The following is a 23093-nucleotide window of genomic DNA, read 5'->3' as shown; positions in this document are numbered from 1 at the left end:
GCAATTTAGTTTATACTCCATCTTTATGACTCCCTTTTGCAAAATTTATTTTATTGGCCTTTATTGATTACCTAAGAAGGGAATTTCATATGATAAGAAATTAGAAAAAATAAGCAAAACAAGCTAGTGCAAATACTTTCAGGCCACACAATGAGGAACACAGTGGTAAAAGGTATACATAAAGTTCATCAGTATATTGTGTAGCACCACAGCTATTTTGTGTGGAAATCTACGGGAATATCATGGTAAAACGTTGCAGCACTTACTGTCAGTTGGCAAGTGTCTGGTGCTGGCATCCATTTACAGCAAAAGGGCTGTTTATCCAGTGTGAGGTGGACCAACCTTGGCTCTGCAAAACCTGCCAGCACGGCGGTAAAATGTGGTGTGGTTCTTGCAGTACAGGTGAGGAGATTTCTCCATTGACATGCTTTAGTATTATTGCCAAGAACATGGCTGGAAGCATTGTCATTGCAGTTATTCTGTACAAATAGCTGTCATTTTGTAACAGAATCATTTGCAGTCCATCCAGTGTGCGATTTGCAGGGGGGGATTACCCCCCCCCCCCCCCCCCCGCCCCCTCTGCATCAGACCATCCCCTCCTCTGGTTTTAGTTTATGCATCCCAACCTGGGATGTTTATTTCCCATGCACTGGAGTAAACCTTTACATATAATTTAAATTTGTGGAGCCGAACACTGAAAGTTTTTAATAAGTCTTACTGTTAATACTATTAATATGTTTCAGTTTTCTATCATCAGAATAAGTACAACTTTCCACAAATGTGCCTCTACTTTTTGAATTCCCCTCATATATCTGTACCCGTATGTAGATGTTTTTGTAAATGAGCTTTACCTATAATGTACTTTTAAAGATATAACAAGGGATGGCTTTTCTGATAGTGCATACGCGTCAATAGTGAGTTTCAGCATTAACATCTATTTATAAATAGCTGTTTAACCATGCATAATGCCACGGTCCAAGCTAGTAACATATGTAATTCTACTAACCCCCTAAGACATCCCCCCCCCCCCCCCCCCCCCACTGGTAAAAGCACAAATCGCACCCTGAGTCCATCAGCACTATAAAGACATGGAGGCTACAATTGATGAGGGGTTGACTTGGAGCTGCCAGCAGCAATCAGGAGTTTGGGTCTCTGTCACCATACCTGCCTCCTGCATTAAGTCCAACTGCCGTGCTTCTCATCATCACCTACCAGAATATATCCATCCCTGAGGAGATGGTTACTGCTGCAAAAATTCTAGCTGCTCATGAGTGCAACTGATGCCATATGCTTGTGGCATGACTCACATAACAGGTTGCTTACCATATACTGGTCACAGGCATCAACAGTCCTGAGTGCACTTCTCACAGCCAGCCTTGCTGAACATGCGACCACACTATGTGCTGAAAAGGGCTTGGTTGCTACCTTGCACAGACACAGGGTCCAATGTCCAAGTGAAATAAAGTGCTTTTTTTGGTATCTTTGTTTCTTTGTCCCACCACTGACCTGCAAATCCAACACAACCCTCTGTCACCTGCCATCCTGCACCAAACCTGCCCCACCACTCCCAGGTTCACTTTCACTTGGGGTCAGAAGTGGGACCTTTGACCCTGTCACCATGTTGATTGGTGACAGCAGATGGGGCAACAATGCCTACAACCACCATACATGGATGAAGAAGTTGACTCGACTACAGCAGGATTGCTATCACATCAAAATACAGAGGGGTGAGAATTTACACAATGTACAGAATAAGAATGTTGTTTAAAGTTAAGCAGAGTAAGGTAGAAGTATGAGCTGTGATGTGTCATGGTATAGTCAAGTCCGGAGTACCAATGTGAATAAGTGTGTGGGTAACAACATGTGTGATGTAAGTGCAGTAGCATTGACTCCATTCGGGTATAATGGATGTTGTTTAGAGCCCATTGAGCCTGGGTCAGCTGCACAGGGAAGTACATGTGCCAATGATTTATTGCATCATATAGAGTGGAACTGCGTACAATGTTTTTATTTGACTGTGAGTATCACACAAGACAGTGGGCCCTTCATTGGATGTGGGCAGGTTAACAAAGATGTGGAAATAAGAATGTTGGACTTTGCAAAGGGTGTTATCACAAGGAAGAGGTATGGTTAATTGTCTAGTAAAATATAAGATATTAACCATTATTAATGATTCAAAAGGTGAAACCAAGTTTAGCCACTGTTACAATGGGTAAATAATAATTTTGAGCAGCCACTCAGGCAAAATTAATTAAGTTTCAATAAGAAGTAACATGATAGTGTTTGATTTAGATTTGCTGTTTTGTTGTGCTTACTGAATGGAGTTCTCAAGATGCTAGAATATGAGAATCATAGGAAATGCATGGTAGATTGTGCTGTTTGGAACAGGCAAAAGTGTAGAGCAAGGAACATGGCTCAGTATTTAAGTGTGTAAACTGGTGAGAAGTGTTGGACAGTAGTACATGGAAATGTCCTTGTTTTTTCTGTTTGCAATTGACAAAAGGTAATCATACCATGGTCAGTACCACAAGGAGCAAATACAGTGAGGGGTTACCACAAATGAAATATTAAAAAAATTGTAACACATTAGGTAGAAAGGCTACAAGGGGACATTGAAAAGCTGTCTAGGAAACTGGGAGCACTTTTATTAGGGAGGAGGAAAAAGCTTTTTGCAATGCTCTGGAGTATGTGAATGAGAGGTAGAGATGGTTTGATGTCTGGTGGGTTAAAAACAGTCCTTGGTGTTTGAGGAACAGGAAGATTCTGGAGAGGGAGGGAAGAAGGATAACAGAGAAAGTATGGAAAAAGAGAGAAGGAGAAAATGGAAAGATAGACAGACATACCTATGAATAATTTACTTGTTCCTGCAGTAATCCAGCTGCCATTAATGGAGTTCAATGTGTTGGTCTTGTAAGTGGTTGGGCAGAATTTGACAACTGATGGGACATGTGGCTGAGTGGAAAGATTAAAATAGTAAGTAGAGAGAGTGGTGACATGATACAACATTGGAATTTAGTCATTGCATGTTACACTAATGTTGTTAATATAGCGGACAATAATGTAGAGGTACCAGCTCTGATATCATGATGTCAGACAGAATTGTTGAGTTTGGGGTAGCAGGAATGAGTGTGGGCTGTAACACAATGAATAAGTGTGGGGATAGCAACATGGGTGATGCTAGTGCAGTAGTATAATGGGAGTTAATTAGAGGCTGTGGAGCCTGAGACAGATGTACCAGGAAATGCATGTAGCAATGATTTTTGAGCCATACAGATAGAAAATGCAGACAATGTTGTTATGTTACATACTATGGGGAAAGCACAAGAAGTTGTTGATTGCTGTGTTGCAGGTGTTGTGGCTGAAATGGTACAGATGTGTATGTCCCTCCAGCAGCAGGGTGGGCATTGGAAAAGGAAGAGGAGACATGTTCGTAAAATTAATGATCAGGCAACAAGGCAGAATCTGCTGAGGAATGTATGCCCAGGGTTTGGAGTGTAACAATAGCACAAGGACTTCATCACACACTTGTAGATCAAGCTGTTGGTGCGCAGTGTGAGCTGTTTGCAATGAAGAATGATGAGAGTAAAGTAGATGAAGGGTACGAGGAAAATCTGAGGTTAAACTTCCTGGCTGAACATCATACCAAAATTGACGATGTGCAACAGGATACTGTCAGCAGTGTAGGGCTGCCATGAGGTGTGTCTACTGTATGGAACAAATTGGTTAATTTATGTACAAGTACATTCAGAGCCAGTTTAAGGCACAAGCAGCACAAGCCACCACTTAGGGCGCCAAGCTGAGAGGGGCACCAGAGTTGTCACAAACGTTAGATTTATATACAGGATTTATCACAATTACCAGTAGCCACGCTGAGAGAGGCTTCCAAGTGCAAAATTTGCACACAGTGTGTATCAGAGTTATTAGTGAAACTTAACATGGGTTAAAGTGTATTGGAAAAAATGGGTGAGAAAGTGAAAATAGGTTATTGGAAAAATTTTCGTGAACCAGCCTTGGGTATGCTAAGGCTTCATTTGTATAATATAGTGCCACTAGGCACTTTGGGGCAGCAAGTACCAGAAAGCCAAGCATTTTGGGAGGAGTTGTCTGTGATGAAGACTATGGTGAGAGAGGTAAGTGAGTCTAACTTCAGCGCATTGTGACTGGCAGTGCTGAATGTGGGTTTTATGTGAGGATAAGTATAAGGGGAACTGTTGTTGCAATCACAAAGGTCCGAATGATGTTCCAAAATAACAGGTCGAAAAATCACTGGGCAGATACGTGAGATAAAAGCATAGCAGTTTAATAGACCAGATCATATATTGTTAAAGATGGTATTTTAAGTGTGATTTATAAAGAGAGAAAGAGCTCTCCAGCATCATTTTAGTTTGTAAGAGTTGTATGAAACATAGGCATTAATTTGAAGAAGAAATTTCTGAGATCTATGTGGTAGTGAAACATGGACCATGGGAAAACTGGAACAGGAGAGAATTGAAGCTTTTAAGAAGTGCTGCTACAGAAGAATGATGAAAATTAGGTGGACTGATAAGCTAAAATGATGAGGTTCATTGCAGAATTGACAATGAGAGGAATATATGGTAAGCACTGACGAGAAGAAGGGACAGGATGAGAGGACACCTGTTGAGTCATCAGGGAATAACTTGCATGGTACTAGAAGGAGCTGTAGAGGGTGAAATCTTTAGAGAAAGATAGAGACTGTTATATATCCAGCAAATAATTGAAGACATTGGCTGCAAGTGTTACTCTAAGGTGAAAAGTTTGGCACAAGAGAGGAATTGATGGTGGGCTGCATTGAACCAGGTAGAAGACTGATGACTATAAACAAAGAAAAAAATGTGTGGAATGGAGAGCTCAAAGTTGTGTACACATAAACATGGGAAGGTGCCTAGTAGGGAAATATGTTTCATATTATTTGAGGTAATAAACAGGGCTTGGGGCCCTTGGGAGAGGCTGTGAGACTGTGAATCATGAGGAGAGATGCCAAAGTGACAATGGTTGTAGTGAGCATGTGTAGAACATTGTAGTGTGAGTGTTGTTGAGAAATGTATTCCCTAGAGCTAAGGAGGACATGAGGCTTTGGAACAGGACATGTGGCCATGGAGAGAAAGTTGCCAAGAGCACATTATTTGTGGCATAAGAAAGTAATGGCTGAGGTGATGTGTGTTCCAAGAGAACTAATGGACTGTTACATGGAGCAGTAAATAAGCAGCTAATAGTGTAAGAGGAAATGTGGTGAGTAAGCTTAGTAGGTTAAGTGCAGTCCCTGAACCACATGGTACAAACTACCTGGCACTTGTGTGGTGGAAACTTGCTTGATAAAATGTGATACGACATTCATTGGGTATGATCAAATAATGGAAAATCCTGGATGGACTTTAACAATATTATGAAAGAGTCTGGATTCAGCTGCCAGAGACTGTGATCATGTGTGTGTGTGAGTTGTGTTTGTGTGAATTTGTGTGTCTGTTTATTTCTGACAAAGGCCTTCTTAGCTGAAAGCCTGTTTTGTGACAGTCTTTTTGTTGTGTCTGTCTGCAACTCAGCATCTCTGCTATTTGATGAGTAGCAACTACCCTTTTCATAGTAGTGATTCACTAGGTGTGGTAATTTCTGTTGTAGATCTGTTCAAAGTGGGTAACCAGGGGACTGGGTTTTCTTGCTGAAGGGTTAGTACAGTTCCATTACTATTTTTGGGGAAAATGTATGGGAATGTGGTGGTAAAGCATTGCAGCAGCAGCTGGGAGCTGGATAAGTGCATGGTTTTTGCATTCCAGTTATGGTAACACGGCTGTATATCCATTGCGAGCTGGGCCAGGTCTGGCTCTGCAAAACCTGCCAGCACAGTAGTAAGATACTGATCTCGCAGCACAGACAAGGGGATTTCTCCACCAACAGGCTTCAATTGTGTTATCAAGAACATGGCTGGAAGTGGCACATTGGGATAAGAGGTGCACTGCTATCCTATATAACTAGCTGTCATTTTGTTGCAGGATCATTCATAGCCTAGCAGTACTAACAGGGCATCCAGGCTACACAGGATGAGGGCATGACACGGAGGTGCCAGTGGCAATTAGGAGATTGGATCTTCAACACCATACGTTCCTCCTGCACTAAGTCCACCCTACAGACTTGGTGCTGCCATGATATGACAGGTGATCCCTTGCCCACTGTGTCAGTGAGCCTGACTCCTGCCAATGGTGGCAGCAGGTTGAGTCACAGGAACAGCAGGTGCCTTCCACCACTGCCAAAGCAGGCTCCACTGCACTTCCTGTCATCACCTACAGGGATGCAACCATCCACCGAGGAGATGGTTACTGCTGCACTGATTCTAGTTGCCCCAAGTGCTGCTGATGTATTTGTTGAGTGACTCATATAACAGGTTTGATTTCCATGTACTGGGCAGTGGCGTCAGCAATCCTGGATGGGTGTGTCACTGCCAGCTGGCTGAGCAATAGTTGTCAGCTCACCAGCCAAGAGGCCTCCATCACATACTGAGAGGGCTTGGTTGCTACCCCACAGTAGCATAATGCAAATTTCGAGTAAAATAAAGTGTTTATTTTGATAACAATGTTTCTCTGGTCCACTAACAGCCTGCAGCCCTGCCAAAATTCTCCACTGTGTACCATCCTACACCAAAGGCACCCAACTAGCTCCAGTGTGAGCTTAACTTGATTCTTTTGAAATTTTTTACAAACTGAACATATTTTACACTTATTTTGATTTAGGAAATAATTAGCAATGTTGAACTTCAGTATGTGTTACTGTGCACATATTTCAATAAACAGGATCAACCATTAAAAGTCAGACACCAATGAGTTAACACAGTGAGGCACAGTAATAATGCACATGTATTACCTGTTTTAGCAAATATGACTATTTTTTCTCTTCGGTATTAAGATAAACTTTCATGAAGTAGCATTTCTGTTCTGTTTTTTATCTGCTAGTTGTGTCCTTGTAGCACAGTGGAGATTATGTTTACTTTTTTTGATAAACCTGGTCTGTCCCTATGGTTCAAAGAAATATGCACATTGTTTAGAGAGAGGTAAGTTAGCCTGGACTGAGCAGGACCAGTCTGCTTGCATGTTTGCGACCCTGACAATAGTATCTCATCTCTGTGTGTAGACGCTGGTTTATTGACCCATTGTGGCTTCATGTTAAGCAAATGATAAAAATACCAAATGGCGAATGTCATACACACATTTCCTCTCCATTATAGGCTAAGATGATGATGCATCACCAAAATGTCCTTAGGTGTAGTAATATCTTGGGAGCAAATCATGCATTGTGTGTGAGAATTTTACAAAAACAGTGATTTGGTGACCGTGGCATGGGGGAAATTTTGCAGTGATCATAAATTGCATAATGTAAATGATGCTCCAAATGTTCCCCTTATCCAGAAATGGATCAAAATGTTTGAAGAGACTGGTTCAACAATGGCCAAACCAAAATCTGGGCAGCCAAGGTCATCAAGAATGGAAAAATCCATGAAGAGTGTAAATCGGCCTGTTGATGACGATTCTAACCTCTTCATTCATAAGCATGCAAGTTCTTTAAATGTGCATAGATAATCAGTGGACTGAATTCTGCAAAAAGGCCTTAAACTGTGCCCCTACAAAATCCAGTTGGTGCAAGAAGCCTTAGGATGCCAGATGTATTCTCCACCATGTTAATGATGAGACTGAGTGCCCTACATTTAACAACATCTTGTTTTCTGACGAGGCTCATTTTCACCTGAATAATCACATCAATAAGCAAAACTGCCGCTACTGGAGTGCAACTAATCCTAAACAGAAGCTTGAGAAACCCCTTCACTCATCAAAAGTTACTGTATGGGCTGCGATGTCGGCTGGAGGAATAATTGGCCTGTAATTTTTGAGGACAAGAGTGGTCATGCAATTACAGTGAATTTTGAAAATTATGTGACAATGTTAAATGACTTTTTGGTTCTTGAATTGCGAAACTTCCATTATTATATAAAAAGAACAGGGTTTCAGTAAGACAAAGCCAAAGCACATATGTCCAATGCATCTACACTGCGAATTTGAGAAATTTTCCCTGGCAGATTGGTCTCCAGCAGGGGTGACATAAAGTTGATGTCAATAATCTGACTTCTTTGGAGCAACTAAAAAAAAATATCCATAGCAGTGTGGCAGCCATTCCAGAGTCTCGATGCCGGCCACCATGCAAAATTTTGTTCATTGAATAAATGAGAGATATAGAAGTGCTGGATTGCATTTAAATGATATTATTTTTAAGAAGTAAATTCCTAAACTGTATATTCAATAATAAATAAAGATTTTGTTGATAGACTTCAGTCGCTATTTTATTTTAACACATCATATATAAACTTTCTTTTGAGGCCTCCTATACAACAAAATTATGAGACAATGTGCAGAACGGTATATAATATCACCTGAAATATAGTGTACCGTCAAGGAGAGATGGTTTTCATCATGTTATGTATGTCTTCTTCTGCTACCATGACTGAAATTTTTTATTGGTTACAGCCAGTTTTGGCAATCCTTTACATTGCGAGTGATGATGTATCACGTAATTATTTCTGAACCTGTGGAAAATACCCTTGCACAAAATATAATTAAACACTGTAACCATAACATAAGGTTACTTCACTTCTGTTCTTATTTATTATAGTGCATGTTTAATTTGCATTAGGGATGCAGCTAGTCTAACATACTCTTTTCACCAGTTAAAAGTTGTACAGTGGTCATATTTTCACATTTTAGTGAAAAAATAGTGGGAAAAATATGATTCTGGAAGTGAAGAAAGTAAGCAGCAAAAACTGTGTTCTCATTGTTAGCTTTTATTGAAATAAAAATGACGAACAAATATTCATATGAAGTTTTCTACACATCATGATCATCTCCTCTTGTTTCTTTAGAATATTCAGTTAGTGAGCAATCTACATGCTCAAATTGAATTCGCACAAAATATACTGCACTTATTCAAAACAGTTTTACTTTACATATTTTTCTGCACTTTTTTATAAACACAACACTTGTTTCTTAATTAATCTCCACATACAAGCACTGATATCTACAGGAAATTAGTTCTAAAAGCTTTCTCAGTGTATAACAATATTCTCTCCTGTGTAAACATAGGAGGTTCCATTTGTAAGTCCTTTAGAATTAACGTGTAGCCTATATGCTGCAGATATTGACATGAACCTTCTTATGTTTTGATGGGTCTTTACTGCAATAAGAATTTTCTAATGAGGAACAATAGTATAAAGTGCTCCAAAAGCAGGAGTGCTAGATCTTTGGTATGTGGCTAGGTGATTTAATGATCTTTTTTGAACCAAAGGTGTTTGTATCTCCATACACATACAAGCTATAAATAATTGGCCTTGATGCCAGTGTATTGCTTATAGCAGCACTTTTCATGTTTGTCTACAGTTAAGAGAGAACAGTGTTTATAATAATTAATTTTTATTTTTGGAATGATTGAGCAATATAACTGTGGCCTTTGACCATTGAATTAATCTTCATACACACATAAACATTTTAAAATGAATACTCTTTTTTTTATGTACAGTCTGTGTCACTAGCACGCATCACAGAAGGTTTGCTACAGGTGCCACGAGTGAAATTTTCTTAAAAGAAAAGTTCATTAATTACTGAGTGTCACAAATTGATGTTGAATTTAACTTTACTTTAACATAATAAATCATAAATGATGAAGACCTGTAAAATTAGTAAATGTCAACTTGTAGAAAATCTTCAAAGATCAGACCAGCCTCACTTTTTGTCCTGTTGTTGCCTAGAACATCCTACAGCATTATGTCCTAACTGTACTAATTCTGTACTTTTTTCTTTGAGGTGAGCATTTGTTTAACAAAATAAAACTGAGAAATAATGTTATGAAACATATTTTATGTGCATTTTCCGATACATTAGTGTGAAACATATTTGTTTTATGACTAAAAAGTGTTGCTGTTAAACAGAAGTGTAAATTTTAAAATTAATTTAAAAAATGTTGACCCAGATATTTTATTGGTAATAAGTGAGATGAAGTTCCAAAAATATGTCAGGTGCTAATCCTTTTTATATATGTTATAAATATAATTGATTTGAAACTAAAACTATGCAATTGGTCAGCACATACTTTGTTGTAAATTTTAGTGATTGCTGTCCATTGACTCATTGTCTATGTAAACTAAATATTCATGAGGGCATTGTGAGTGTAACAATGAATATTGCTTTTCATTCTTCCATTAACAGTCACTCATTGTCTAAGACTTCCTTTTCTAATGGCAATGTGAGTTAATATTAAGAGAAAGAAATAAGCCAAAAAGTGCATGTTTTTTTTTTCAATTTTGACCATTGCCACATTTTATACTTGGAGTTTTGCACCCATTTATCAAATTGACAAATCATATTTATGTTTTAAAATTATTACTGTAATATTTTATTAACTGAATTATTTAAAACTGGTATTTGTTTCTCATTTATATTTTGTGTGTTATAAAATGGCAGTTATGTGTTGTGAGGATATTATATCCTAAGATTAAAGTGCACAAACCTTTCACTTTACATCATGGCATCAATTAATAAATATTTGTGCTTTCAGTAGAATGCATAAAATGAAATTAATTTGCAGAACTGTACATAAGTGCTAACGATTGTGTTTAAGTAAGGCTGTTATTAGTGTAGCATTGAAAATGCTGTTTGATGAAAAATTGCAATTTAATTTTAATAACCATTTCGTTCAGTAAAGCAATGTTAAAACCACCACGTATGTCCGAACTTCTCAGATTATTTGCAATAATTGAATGAAAATTTTATGAAAAATCCATTCACTCACTCAAACTATGTGTTCATGTTTTAAATATATATCTGTGCCAGTTTCTTCAGTTTTGAATGAGACTTGAGAACTATCATTTAATGAATTTTCGCATTCCTTACAGACTAAAATATATATTAGTGTACTTTTTACATCTGATCAGATTATTTTTAATCTCCTTTTTGTATAAAAGTATTTTTACTCAGTGATCTGGGTCAGGTAATAGGGAAAAGCTACTTATCTCAAGGTCTAGTGGGCCCAGGAATTAAACTGTTTGTGTTTGCAATTAGTTAACATGAAATAAATTCATTTTCAACATTTACATACAAATATTAACCAATAAAAATAATATGATAGACAGGCAAGAGTGATTAAATGACGAATCAGTGATGGTAATTTGGCAAAGAGAGCTTCCTCTTCATTACTTTATGTGCATTTGCACTGGCTTATATGTATATTTACAGGTGGTGTGTGCTTTCTGTTTTCATTGTGATGAATCAGTACGATGTGTATGGAAGTACGGACTGTCCACAGTGTAGGACCATTAGCACTAAACACTTGCTAAAATTTCACTGACTGACAGCAATGACCTACTCCAGTTTACAAACATTTCTTTAAAAAGCCTAAATATCAAGAATAAATACTATGAATATCCTCAAGTACCAGTTATTATGTCCCAACAATTAAGAGAAGTGGTCTGCAGGTCTTTAATCAACTAATTTAAGAAGAATGTTACACTTATCTGATGTAAACATTTCTTCACGTCTTTGGAACAATGCCACTACAGCTTTGAACTTCGACACCTCCTGCCTGTCATGCATATTAAAACACTCACTTTAAAATTTTTACCAACAAATTTAACACATTTGATTGTAACATATCAACAGGTTTATAATACTTAATTTATCATTACATAGTAACAGAAATATATATCAGAACCAGTCTGATTATTTTAGTGTGCCACAGAGAAAACAACATTCAGTGATAACGCTTTACAATTTCGAAAGCACAGTGTCAAGCAGTCGAACACAGATGTCTCGCGTGCGAGTGGAAGGGCTGATGTGGAACACGATAACAATTCTCATAGAAAAAGGAGAAGGTTGGGTCGGGAAGGCTACGGGAGCTCTTCTCTTACGATACACTTGTATTAACTCATTTTAAAAAATTAATGAATCCTGTGTTCAGTTTATCATCTGGATTACAACTACCATTTTACTACATCAGATTTTAGAATGGCGAACTTCACACACGAGGTTCAGTTTTCAATACAAAGTATCTCCTGCTGCTCATTACATCCCTTTCTCGCTTCCAGGCATCCGTAAGTAACTAGAAGAATACATCAACATTTCTTTACTGATTTAAAGAGTTCGTTAGAATATTTGTATTCACTCTACATTACAGAAGTACTAATGTTCTTTCCACATTCCTATCACCACACTTTGTCATTCACAACCACGAATGCTGACGTGTCCACACATTCTTAGCACCGCTATCGCAGTTACATACCTACAGTACGTGTGAATATATCATTTCTTTATCATCATTATTATTATAATAATAATATTATTATTATTTAGAATAACAGCACATGTGGCTACAGTACAGTGTCGAGAAGATGTAACAGGCTGTGCGTGAACTGATAGGCTGTGGGAGTGCTGGCGTACGTGTAGTGTACGGCGGAAATCATACACACGGTTGCACAGAAGAGTCCGTAATTCGATCCTTATCCCACTCCTGAGTAAACAAAAAAAAATTTCTTTTTAGTCGCCACTTGCCATTTCTCGCTATTGTACGCAGCACGCTCGACGGAGCGAAATACACGCCCCTCTAGTTCGTAGAAACTTTACAATCAGTGAGGAATGTAAAAAAAAGAAATAGAAACAGAAAGGTGTGATGATGAGGAGAGGGAAAACAGGCAAAGAAATGGTGGACGCTCAGTCCTCCTCGAGCAGCACGAGGTCGTCCGCGACGACGTCGCTGATGTGCAGGTAGATGATCCAGTACATGAGGTTGAAGCACACGAAGCAGACGGGGAAAACGATGCGCGAGTACTTGTCGATGTCGCTGGGCGTGATGCCGTACAGCTTGTTGATATCCTTGGTGGGGTGGATGAGGTGCTGCGGCGCCGGACCGCCCGCTTCTTCGTCGGCGCGCCCGTTCACCGTGTTCTCCAGAGTGCCGCCCTTCGAGTGGGCCTTCGGATCGTGAACCTTGAAACGCACCTCCTGGAACAGAGGCACGGCGCCGACCACTTACAAGGGACACGTACAGGCGCTCTCTTCACACACCTACACCTCACCTCATTCCGTTAGGAGCCATGAAGCTTGCAAACAAAGAAGTTAGCGAGAGATCGCATAGTTGACATGCAGAACATAACATCCGTAAAGTTTGTTTTTATTTTATTTTGTTTCTATATGCATTTTATTTTCTGTCATTCAAATTTAGAACAGGCGGATCGAGTTCTGACCCATTGTACACAACTGCCCATTAAAATTGCTACACCAAGAAGAAACGCAGATGACAAACGGGTATTCATTGGACAAATATATTATACTAGAACTGACATGTGATTACATTTTCATGCAATTTGGATGCATAGATCCTGAGGAATCAGTACCCAGAACAACCACCTCTGGCCGTAATAACGGCCTTGATACGCCTGGGCATTGAGTCAAACAGAGCTTGGATGGTGTGTACATGCATGGGCCATGCAGCTTCAACACAATACCGCAGTTCATCAAGAGCAGTGAATGGCGTATTGTGACGAGCCAGTTGCTCGGCTACCATTGACCAGACGTTTTCAGTTGGTGACAGATCTGGAGAATGTGCTGGCCAGGGCAACAGTCGAACATTTTCTGTACCCAGAAAGGCCTGTACGGGACCTGCAACATGCGGTCGTGCATTATCCTGCTGAAATGTAGGTTTTCGCAGAGATTGAATGAAGGGTAGAGCCATGGGTCGTAACACATCGGAAATGTAACGTCCACTGTTCAAAGTGCCGTCAATGCGAACAAGAGGTGGCCGAAACGTGTAACCACGCCGGGTGATACGCCAGTATGGCGATGACGAATACACGTTTCCAATGTGCGTTCACCGCGATGTCGCCAAACACGGATGCGACCATCATGATGCTGTAAACAGAACCTGGATTCATCCGAAAAAATGACGTTTTGCCATTCGTGCACCCAGGTTCGTCGTTGAGTACACCATCGCAGGCTCTCCTGATTGTGATGCAGCGTCAAGGGTAACCGTAACCATAGTCTGCGAGCTGATAGTCCATGCCGCTGCAAACGTCGTCGAACTCTTCCTGCAGATGGTGGTTGTCTTGCAAACGTCCCCATCTGTTGACTCAGGGATCGAGACGTGGCTGCACGATCCGTTACAGCCATGCCGATAAGATGCCTGTGATCTCGACTGCTAGTGATACGAGGCCGTTGGGATCCAGCACGGCGTTCTGTATTATCCTCCTGAACCCACCGATTCCATATTCTGCTAACAGTCATTGGATCTCGACCAACGCGAGCAGCAATGTCGCGATACGATAAACCGCAATCGCAGTAGGCTACAATCCGACCTTTATCAAAGTCGCAAACGTGGTGGTACGCATTTCTCGTCCTTACACGAGGCATCACAACAACGTTTTACCAGGCAACGCCGGTCAACTGCTGTTTGTGTATGAGAAATCGGTTTGAAACTTTCTCATGTCAGCACGTTGTATGTGTCGCCACCGGCGCCAACCTTGTGTGAATGCTCTGAAAAGATCTTCGTGGTATAGCAATTTTAATGGCCAGTATTGTAGAATATTGTTCTTTGTTGCCAAATACAGGCGAGCTGGTAGTGAAGCAGATGGAGTCTCAGTTGGGAATATTTGATAGGAGATTTCCTGTGCTAATATTTGCTTTGCATTTACAGCTACGAGAGAGTGAAGTAAATCAGATCAGCATTTAAGTAGGCTTCAAACATCTTTTAAAAGAAGTTTCCCTCATTTGACTGTTAATTGTTCATTTATCTCACACAACCATGATTTCGGCTTTATAGCAGTTCTCAAGTGCATGTTGAACTGAAAATTAAGAAGGCGTAAATATCATACAGTGCGGGCTATAGAAGCAAAAAGATATTACATAACTGAAAACAATACTTATATTTAAAATATATTTGATCTGTCTGTGAGACGTCATTGTAGAGAAATAGGCTAACTAGATTTCAAAGAGAAAAAACCTGGACACCTGTGTTTTTATTTTATATCTAACTTTATTACTACAGTTACACTTACCTATCTTGTCAGTTGTCATGATACTTTGAAATCGATAATAGGCCTGTGACGATGCAGCAGCTAGAACTCCATAGCAAAAATGTATCTTCATTTTGTGAATTTTAGAGGGACATGTGGATACATTACTCATAAATAAAATTATTTTCTTCGGAAATAAAAAAAAGACTGCTCTATACTCTTTTATTGTAATAGCCTTGATGTATTTTTTTGCGATGTTTAGTCACTAGGCAATTAGGTACAATTTGTTACTCCCAGAAACTGTGTAAAATTATACATTTCATACTAAAATTTAACATTTTGTTTGACTGCAGACTCTTAGTGCAAGTGTGCGTACATGCCAAAAAATATTCAATGAGCACTGCCAATATACGCTCCGTCGCTCACATTCTTTACAAAATTGACTTCCACAAGGCTGCATCCCCTTAGGAGAAATGGTTTAAGTGATGCTCCTTTATACCTCCTTTGGTTTTGATTTCACTTGTCCCGAGGGCTATAATGTGGAGGGTCGGCAAGTTACAGGCAGGGCAGTTAATACCTGCTTTTCTTTTCAAAATAGTTCTTACTCTTTCTTTAGGCATAAGACGAGTTAAACCAAATGCGGTAGATCTTTAAGAGGTACTATTTCTACATAATTTGTTTTTATGAACAATTAATTAGATGATTAATATTATTGGCTGCATTTTGTTGATAATTAACAGTCAAATGGCGGAAATTTCTTTGAAAAAATTTTACATGACTGTGGTCCTCCAAGAAGGAAAGATTATTTACGATTATTTCGTTTTTCTTTACTTGGTATTCTACAGCGCTTTCGTTTTCTATTCGCTTGGTCTTCTACAGTGCTCTGCTGAGAGCCATGGCTTGTTCCTTCCCAATGTCGAGGACTCGTCTGACAAGCACAGCAACATTTCTCTACCTGTGGCATGAATTTCCTAGCTCCAGACCTAAGCCAGGTTTCCATATTGCCCGAGCATCCATATGTCAATCTGGTGGGAGATATTCAGACTGGGCCATCCATCTAATCTGCTGCGACGTGTGATCTTTCAATAAGGAAATCTTTTGGTCGATTGTAAACCGTGTAGGCCTTCAATCTTTCGCAAGAAAGTTTCGCTGGACTTCAGTCTTGCCTGACCAGGTTTGTACCCATGTTACTGCGTGTACCTGTGGCAGAAGCACACTGGACCAAAAAAGTAGTCACTCCTCCTTCCCCCCCCCCCCTCCCTCACCCCGCCCCTACCCCCCACCCACCCAGCCAGCAGACATCGCGCTTATATCGTGTCACATCGCTTTTAATCTTCATAACTGACTCAGTTCGACGACGAAGAAAGTCAGCAAGTCTATTCAGGAGTGCTATAACAATCTGAAGTCCGTTGCTGATAAGATCCCGTGGAGCAATGAACTGGCGGCTGCTGTTTGCTATGGCTTACCCACTTGTCTAAATAGTCACAGACATTTTCTGTGCAGTAAGAGGAATTCGATGGAAATCTGGTGTATGAATGTTCGCCAGACCAAGAACGAGTACCGCTGTGTCACATTGGAAGATGGAAGTGTCCTCCACACGTTCAACATGAAGGTGTAGAAGATACTGAACAGGGAAACAGTTGGTCGCGGAGAATGTTGAACGTCATGATACGAAAAACACGGCCAAAACACCGCAAGACTGTCTGGCCTGAACTATACCTTCCACACATCGCAGGTTAAAAACATTACTGAGGCATCTGTGCACTTGGTGCCTCACGTCAAGAGTCAAAATCGCGACTCGTCGAATCAAACTACTCGTCTTCAGTCGGGCGCAGTCTAGTTCCTATGGTGTTTGGCCCAATGAAGGTTTCGTGTACCATTGTGAGTAATGGCCTTTTATGAGGCGTCCGATTCCAAATGTCCGTTTCTTGCAGTTCCCTACGCAATGTTCGCTCGGAAACTGGCCGAGATGGACCTGCGCTCACTGACGTCAACAATTTGTATTGGATTTGAAATAGACTGTCATTGACAGGCCGTGGCATTCGTCTCCAGTTTCTGTCAGTTTGCATCTTTTCAGGACAATAGTTTTTACGTCTCTTTACATGGTTGGTAGAGGCACACCATTCCTTGCAGACACGTGGTACTGCCAGTGTTGAAGCAAACCGGATAACTTCATTCACCGTCTGGTCTTCAGCGGGGCCAAACACAGTACCTCCTTTCTGTCATGCTGCCATGCCTCCATGTGCACCGATTTCACTCCAGTGCCATGTTTTATGTCAGCGGTGGTCACAAGACAGCCTGGTACCAGTTGTCACCCCGTACCGCGTTTCAAAGCGACCAGTGTGCTATTTTCAGGAAGTAACTAATATTTTGTCTAGTGGCCTTATCTGCATCAGCTTTCTCGAGGTAGATGTTATATTTCATCTAATAATTGAAGGTGCAATACCTGCTAGACAATATCACACAGATTCCAACTTGAGATTCCTTCTGCACCACTCTCAGACTGTTGGAATATCTGGCTGTAAATGACGAAATCCTATAGCGGTCCGCCCTGCTCGCACGAGATAGGAAAAAAAAGCAATGTCCTATAAGGCACTCAGTAACTAGTGTACATGTTTCGCTTAGGGTTATGTACTGTTTAGTACGGTACGACTTCTACCAGACAGAGCAATCATATTGTGGTGCATAGTAGTGGTAGCAGTAATCGTGTTTAGCACTTTCTGAAGTTTATTGGCTCAGATGGTATCACTAGTTTGAGAGGGATGCAGCTTCACGCAGAAACTCTTGTTCGGTGTTCACAAAAAATGTTTCTAATATCTCGTAATGGGATGAAAAATTATTAACACGTTATAGCGTCACAGAAGTTGTGCAGTGTAATATTACACTCCACAAAGTCTGAATATGACGCAATTTCATTATTTCAAAAAGATAAACAAACACGTAAAGAAACGGAGTAAATGAAGAATATTATGACATGAAGCGCAGATTAACTGTGGCTATTAGAGTTCTCTACCTAATTCTCGAAACATGAATTAAAGTTTCTGACGATACGTACTTGCCTTACCCATGTCATATGAGAAATCTGCGACTTGAATATCTCATCCAGGGAAAAATATCCCCTTCTTTCAGAGTGCGCTGCATTTTATCTCCTTACAAATCACAATTCATCTTCTAGAAAGGTATTTTGCTAAATCGTGGACATGTTTGCAGTACTTCCAAAAGAAACGCTATGCGGAAAGAAAATGAGCATGCAAACCACTAAAGCTGTCCAAACATAAAAAAAGAAAAATACAGCCATAACCTGTTTACCAGGAGAACAGAGTGCTGTGCAAGACTGCAGAGGACATGAGGTGGGGGGAAGTTAAGTACCAGCTGAACCGCCGCCACTCTCAACCTCAAACTGATCAGAACTCCTAAAACGTAGCTGATCTGGAGATGAAGTACTAACCATAGATCGACAAGAGTTCCACAGTGCTGTTCACTCATTTGGCTCAAACTCTAAAACTCTAACCTCTCTGAGCGTACCTAATTTTTATTCCATTTCTGATTACATCGCTCTTATAAGCAGAGTGATCAAAAAGTCCAGTAACATTTGAAAATTCACTTAATTCATGGAATAATGTATGCAGAGAAGTAAAAATTAACACAGGCGCCTGAAATGACAAATGGCGGTGGACACTAACACATAAGTGATGCCGCATGAGAATCGTGTAGAAAATGAGTTGTAGTAAGAGAGAGAGAGAGTCATCACGGCTGATAAACACCTGCTGGAAGGTACGACTTTTAAGCAGGATGGCTCTCCGTCCCATATTGCTACACATGTCAAAGTTATCTTCCTTACATCGTGGGGTGAAGATCGCGTACTGTTATTGGCTTCCCATTTCCCCAGACCTGTCCGTGTGACCGTTGGTTGTGAGGCTACCGGAAATCTGAAGTCTAGCGCGATCGTCCGATCTCATTAGGGATACTAAAAGGCAACATCCGACGATAACTTCTCACCACACTTAGCTACTGATATGCTGTACAGTGCTGTTCATAACAAGGTCCCTCGACTACAAGTCGGTTGTTGATGAACGACGGCCGAAATGTTGAGCATTTGCTATAAACGATATCGTCTTTACTGATAATCAATTATCGTGCTAATTATTGCTTTTGTATCATCTGAAGCGTCGTCTATTGGTCATTTTCTGCATTTTTTGGTTTCAATAAAATCTCATGTCACTTCAAGCATGTGTGTCAATTTTTAGCTCTCTACCTATATTATTCCGTGAAGCATGAATTTTCAAATGTTAAGAGAGTTTTGGGCCACCCTGTACATCAGAAAAAACCGCAGTAACTCGAGGAATGTAATAGGGAAGGCTCGTGCACCAGTGCCAAGAAAGTGACAAATAGATCCAAACATCTATAACAATCAGGTGCAGTATTCGGATCTACGACCGCTTCCCCAGTTCACAATAAAAAACAACGATACCTCGACGAAATCTTATAATTAGCATACCAATGGAAAAATAGTGTTTTTGTGTACACAGAATAAATTAAAAATGATTTATTTCGCAACCGGTGACAATACTAAAGAAATAGCGCTATGGTGAAATATAATTCAAAATATGCAACAACGGTGATGTTCAGCAACCATTATGTCACTGGTCAAAGTCGTCGGCTAATATCGCAGGTTCCTCTTGACTCACACATACTTGAGGCTCTGTAGCTATCACTATAGAGTAAGCGTATCAGTGTAGTGAGCATTAAGATGTCACAAATTGTTATGGTGTAGGAAGAAAAGCGACAGCAACCGCTAATTTTTAGCGTTTATACTGCACTTGATCGTATAGTTGAGTCTCTATTTTAAAAAATTATGCCGAGCCGACACTGAGAAATAGCTTCCTAGTATACCAAAATGAAAGTGTCGCGAAAAACGTCGAATTTTAAGGATTTCCATGCAGCAAATTAGCTATTTATCACCGGCTGAAGTATTTATGGGGACGAAATTCTTCTCTTTTTCCCTTCTGGTGTCCCATTTTAACTTCCATTCATTTCTCGGAAATTAATTTACTAACTGTACGTACTCGATCTCAATGACGATTACTAATGCTACAGTTTCCTAATGAGGAAACTTAAGAACAAGAACTGTTATTGGGAGATTTGTTTAATCTGAGGTGATGACTCAGACTGTCGTAAACAAATTTTGTCTGAAGGTGAAAATTGCTTGAAATGTGTGCACACATTCAAAAGATTGACTGTCAGGATACGTCCACACTACCGAATTTATCTAACACTTAACCATACCTCTTTGGTGGATTTTCAATTGCATCCGTAGGAGTTGCAATTACTCAACTTACTGCTACTAATAACTGTGTAAAGACAGGAAAAATAAGTACAGCATTGAAGTTTCAGTGTTACAAGGAAGCATCTCCAACTCGACCTCATATTTTGAGAAAAAAGTGCACTGGCAAGATATCAAACCCAGCAATAGATCCTGCCTTACAATTTCGGCCATAATTCTGATAGAACGCAGTTATGACCTTCTGAACGTACAGCTTTTAAATTTCGCGCGTGCTGGTTGCTCGTCACTCGCTTCGCTCCACAGTCGCCGCGTAATACCAACACCGACTCAAAGGAAGGCCACGGCGCTTGTTCGTGACGTCACGTCAGCTAGGCACGGCAAACGCCAGGTCTGTTGCAGGCATACTCATAATGGTGGTGTCTCCCTCTCTGACACAGGAAAATGTGAAACTATTGGCGGTGGTTGACCAACACACAATGTTCTGAGAGATTTCTGCAATCAATTAATTGTGCAATTCATTACACTTCTTAACAAATAGTGTACTCCTGAATAAATTTCCACCTGTTTTAAGGATTGACATACAAAAACAACTTCATGGTCCAGCAGCAACAGAATTCGTGCTACTTTACCTTATTTGTAAATCTGAGGAAGTTACGTTTGTACTGGGTTGCTTCTACAAGAAACTGTGAACGCATTGCTGCTCTTCTTTAGGTATCTTGGTTGACTATGGGGTGAGGAGCACTGTGTACACGTTGGGGGAGGGGGTGGGAGACAGAAGAAGAGGCAAAAGAGAGATTCTTGTTTTATCAAATAATTTTTTTTTTATTTTATAAAGTTTCTCCTTTCAGTTGCAGGAGGGGAATATTTACCTTTTCTGATGTGCGTGTTTAAAAAAGTTTAAGCTCAGTAGTATTTTCGATGTATGAAGCTATTTTGTTTCCTGTTTAGAATTCCTTTCGTTGAAAACGACTGTAATCTAATGACTGGCAACAGTTGGACATTTACACATGTAAATTAGTTCACATTTCCAGTGACGATGTCAAACGAAAATAAATAAATAAATAAATAAAAGAAACGGGTTCATTGTAAGGGGATTGGGGTAAGTTTCGATAACAAAATGGATCAAGTAAATATAGTTACTTGAATGTAAAATTTCCGAAGCTTGCAATGGGGCAAAGCATCTTCTCATATGTTTCCTGTTTAGAATTCCTTTCGTTGAAAACGACTGTAATCTAATGACTGGCAACAGTTGGACATTTACACATGTAAATTAGTTCACATTTCCAGTGACGATGTCAAACGAAAATAAATAAATAAATAAATAAAAGAAACGGGTTCATTGTAAGGGGATTGGGGTAAGTTTCCATAACAAAATGGATCAAGTAAATATAGTTACTTGAATGTAAAATTTCCGAAGCTTGCAATGGGGCAAAGCATCTTCTCATATTGATCTATGTATGTTTCGACAGGATTCAGTAATACAGAACTATGATCTTCATTTGTAGTTTTACGATAGTAAGACAATCTTTCATATAAGTAAAACTGCAGAATCCAAAACAATACCAAACATTTTGTCCAAAATTAAGAGATTTATAGTGATAAGCAAGCCCAGGCGTTTCTGCCTGCAACAGACCTGGCGTCCGCCGTGCCTAGCTGACGTGACGTCACCAACAAGCGCCGAGGCCTTCCTTTGAGTCGGTGTTGGTAATACTCGGAAGTACTGTACCGCTTAGACAACCAAAGGACTCGATAGGTAAGTAATAAGAGTGCAGTACACAATACGTCAATCTCGCGAACATATACGTCCAGTATTATTACCGATATTCAAGTGTTGATATTCTACAGCTATATAGAAACCCCAAAAGTAAACTGAGTACACTCAAGCAACTAAAAATTTCTTATGAAGTGAACGTAATTATCATCGATTTACAATTTAATCATACCAATCACACTGAAGAACAGTGCATGTACTTTATTCTGACTATGTCAGTTTTAAAATTCAAAGAAGAGAACATACAACAGCGATGTTAATAATCAAACAGCGCTACGTTACTTCTTTAACGACAACTCATTCGTTTCATACATTGGGTAGTATGAATAAAATGGAGAATGTATTTTATTCTCGGAATTTAGAAGAACATTCTCAGTTTCTCAAGAATAAAGCGAGTCAGAGGATGTACTTCCGCTGAGAATGTTCTCAGCTTGAGTAAAAGGGTGTGAGGGAGGGCAGTTACTGAACGCGACGAACATTCTCTGATTTCGTGTGTATAAAACTAGAGAAGTTTATCACAAGCGGACAACATTCTCAGTTTTTTGAAGATTTAGGTGTATACCAGACAACTGTGTCACTGACATTTTCAGAAGTTCATCATCACGCTTTCCCACAGCATAAATCTTGAATTTTGTTATGTTAGCAGTAAGCAGGTGAATTAGAAAAAATAATAACTGATTTATGATAAACCTAGCGTTGTGTTCCTCGCAAAGAAACCACACGGGTGGCCTCTTAAGTACTGATTCGCGATTGGCCCATTATATGTCACATTTAACCAAAATTATCTCGTGTCAGAAAACTCTGACGGAGTTCCGGTTTGGAGTAGATGCGAATGTTACGTATTCTTAGGATTTCGTTCCCCTATTGTGATCACCTAAGTAAAAAAGAGTTGGCCACTTGTCGAAAATTCGGTACCTCTGTCAGAAAGTGCATTTGCACATAAAACTAAATTCGGAAAGTAGTCCAGCTCTTCCAGAACACATTGATAG

At 39.8% G+C, this 23093-nt stretch overlaps 1 protein-coding gene across 5 annotated transcripts in view; it reads right to left on the bottom strand.

Annotated features, from left to right (window-relative positions):
- Positions 1–8736: 8736 nt before the first annotated feature.
- The window catches only part of LOC126481279 (gamma-aminobutyric acid receptor subunit beta), a 593225-nt gene continuing 578868 nt past the window's right edge, over positions 8737–23093 (bottom strand). For 2 of the 5 annotated variants that reach the window (XM_050104914.1, XM_050104915.1), the window contains exon 9: positions 8737–13043. In XM_050104914.1, coding sequence (XP_049960871.1) covers positions 12753–13043 — 291 coding nt within the window. In that variant the 3' untranslated portion in view covers positions 8737–12752. The remainder of the gene's footprint in view (positions 13044–23093) is intronic. The other 3 variants (XM_050104913.1, XM_050104912.1, XM_050104916.1) reach the window with 3 other exon arrangements.

The sequence above is a fragment of the Schistocerca serialis genome, chromosome 5 (assembly GCF_023864345.2).
Source record: "Schistocerca serialis cubense isolate TAMUIC-IGC-003099 chromosome 5, iqSchSeri2.2, whole genome shotgun sequence".
Taxonomy (NCBI): domain Eukaryota; kingdom Metazoa; phylum Arthropoda; class Insecta; order Orthoptera; family Acrididae; genus Schistocerca; species Schistocerca serialis.
This window is presented reverse-complemented; position numbering and strand designations above follow the sequence as displayed.